Source organism: Triticum aestivum, unplaced genomic scaffold (assembly GCF_018294505.1).
Source record: "Triticum aestivum cultivar Chinese Spring unplaced genomic scaffold, IWGSC CS RefSeq v2.1 scaffold38880, whole genome shotgun sequence".
NCBI classification, from domain to species: Eukaryota; Viridiplantae; Streptophyta; class Magnoliopsida; order Poales; family Poaceae; genus Triticum; species Triticum aestivum.
In genome coordinates this window covers 791-2,970 of record NW_025226331.1, presented here as the reverse complement: position 1 = coordinate 2,970, position 2,180 = coordinate 791, and the positions used below count along the sequence as shown (strand labels likewise).

Below are 2,180 nucleotides of genomic sequence, written 5' to 3'. Positions count from 1 at the left end.
AAATGCTTTCTCTTCTGTGGCAGATGAATCTCATGTGGAGGGCATTGATAGCACTGAATCACTTATTATTGATCTACCAACAATACGGATTGCCACAGATAACTTTGCCGAAGATCATAAGCTTGGTGAAGGAGGATTTGGTGCAGTTTACAAGGTATTGGAACTTTTGTGGTACTGTGCATATTCTTATATCTTGTCTTGTTTTTTGTTACATTTAGGATAACTAACCAGTCTTGCTGGCTTTTTTGAAGAAAAAAAACAATCTTGCCGGCTGATCTTATATTTTTTTCTTGTCAATTACTAAAATTTATTACGAACACTTTTTTAAAGTTATTTGCCGACATGTTAACCTCCACAGGGCTCCCTTCCTGATGGTCAAGATATAGCTGTGAAACGCCTCTCTCGGTTTTCTCAACAAGGAATAGGGGAACTAAAAAATGAGCTAGTCTTAATTTCCAATCTGCAGCACAAAAACCTTGTGAGACTTATTGGTGTCTGCTTGCAAGAGGATGAGAAGCTTCTTGTCTACGAGTACATGCCAAACAAAAGTCTGGACACGTTTCTTTTTGGTATTATACGAACTACAATTACTCTGCTTTATTCCTATATACCAGGGAAAACAATTAAGGTATCTATCTGTAGGTCATGATTATAATATTTTACCTCATTGGACGACCAACAGATTCCGAGAAACGCAAAGAGTTACATTGGGGGAGGAGACTCATGATAATAGATGGAATTGCTCGTGGATTGCAATATCTACATGAAGATTCTCTATTGAAGATAGTCCACCGGGATCTAAAGGCAAGTAACATTCTATTGGATGCAAACATGAATCCAAAAATTTCAGACTTTGGCTTGGCAAAGCTTTTTGGAGGGGATCAATCACAAGACATCACAAATCGAGTTGTTGGAACATAGTAAGCACTGTTAATATTCATTAAGTAAGATTTTGCGTGAAACATCAAATGTTATAAATTTTCCATGATATTTCAGTGGATACATGGCACCAGAATACGCTCTACGGGGGCGGTATTCTATAAAATCAGACATATATAGCTTTGGTGTGTTGATTTTGGAGATACTCACCGGAAGGAAAAATAGTGACACCTACAATTCTGACCAACTTATTGATCTGCCAAGTCTGGTGAGTACTTATACACAGTAGTTCATAATCTATACATGATACTCCCTCTGTTAAGTAATATATTGCATTTAACTTTGATGGTTTTCTTATGAATATGGTAGTACAAATTATAATGTTGTCAAAACACAAATAAGATGGTGCCAATTTCACACCATCAGTATAAGCAATTTGGTAACATCAGTAGGCAAAGTTATAAGCTATGGCTATATCTATCAGCTGCAGGAGGGTATTAATTTAAAACTCTCATATGGATGCAGGTATGGGAATACTGGACAATGAAATCAATTATGGAGATGATTGACCCTTACTTGAGAGGCGATTCCTCGCAGGAAGAGATTTTGAGGTGCGTTCACATTGGACTATCATGCGTTCAGGAAGACCCTGCTGAGAGGCCAACTATATGGACGATCAATGTCATGCTGGATAGCAACACAATCCCGTCCCACCCACCATCCAAGCCAGCATTCTACGTAGAAATGGGTGCAAACTTTGTCTCAGAAGGTATCAATGATTCAACGCCCAAGTCGAACGCGGCGTCACTGAATGAGCTATCAATAACAGATCCAGAACCAAGATAAGTTTGGAAAAAATGAACCAGAACAAGTTTCCTATTTCTGTTCTAGGGAAACCAAAATGTTGTTCGTTTCTTGAGTTAGACAATGTTATTAGTGTGTATGTATTTTAGTACGGTTTAACTTATGTATGTGTTTGTACAAGCTATAAGATGGATCACTCTTCTCTACTGCCTAGAGGGGCATTGTATTGTAATAATTCAGTAACCAACATAGAATTCACACTGCTGGTCAACTGTGACAAAAACAAAATATTCCACAGGGCATTCTATCTTCGGACATTTTTCTATAGGTCAACTTTAATTTGATGTTGTCGATCTTTAGACATTTTTCTATAGAGTTGATCAAACTTAAACAAGTTCGACTTAGGACAAACCTAGAAGTTCACTAAATTTGGAGCAAAGAAAGGAGTGGAAGAGTGGCTGATATTTGTGTGCAATAATGCTTCCTTTCATTTTGTG

General features: G+C 37.5%; 1 protein-coding gene across 1 annotated transcript in view; it reads left to right on the top strand.

Moving 5' to 3' along the window:
* The window catches only part of LOC123172582 (cysteine-rich receptor-like protein kinase 6), a 4,173-nt gene extending 2,232 nt beyond the window's left edge, over nt 1-1,941 (top strand). The window contains exons 3-7 of the mRNA XM_044589533.1: nt 24-154; nt 359-569; nt 683-920; nt 997-1,147; nt 1,405-1,941. Coding sequence (XP_044445468.1) covers nt 24-154; nt 359-569; nt 683-920; nt 997-1,147; nt 1,405-1,725 — 1,052 coding nt within the window. The 3' untranslated portion in view covers nt 1,726-1,941. The remainder of the gene's footprint in view (nt 1-23; nt 155-358; nt 570-682; nt 921-996; nt 1,148-1,404) is intronic.
* The last annotated feature ends 239 nt before the right edge of the window (nt 1,942-2,180 follow it).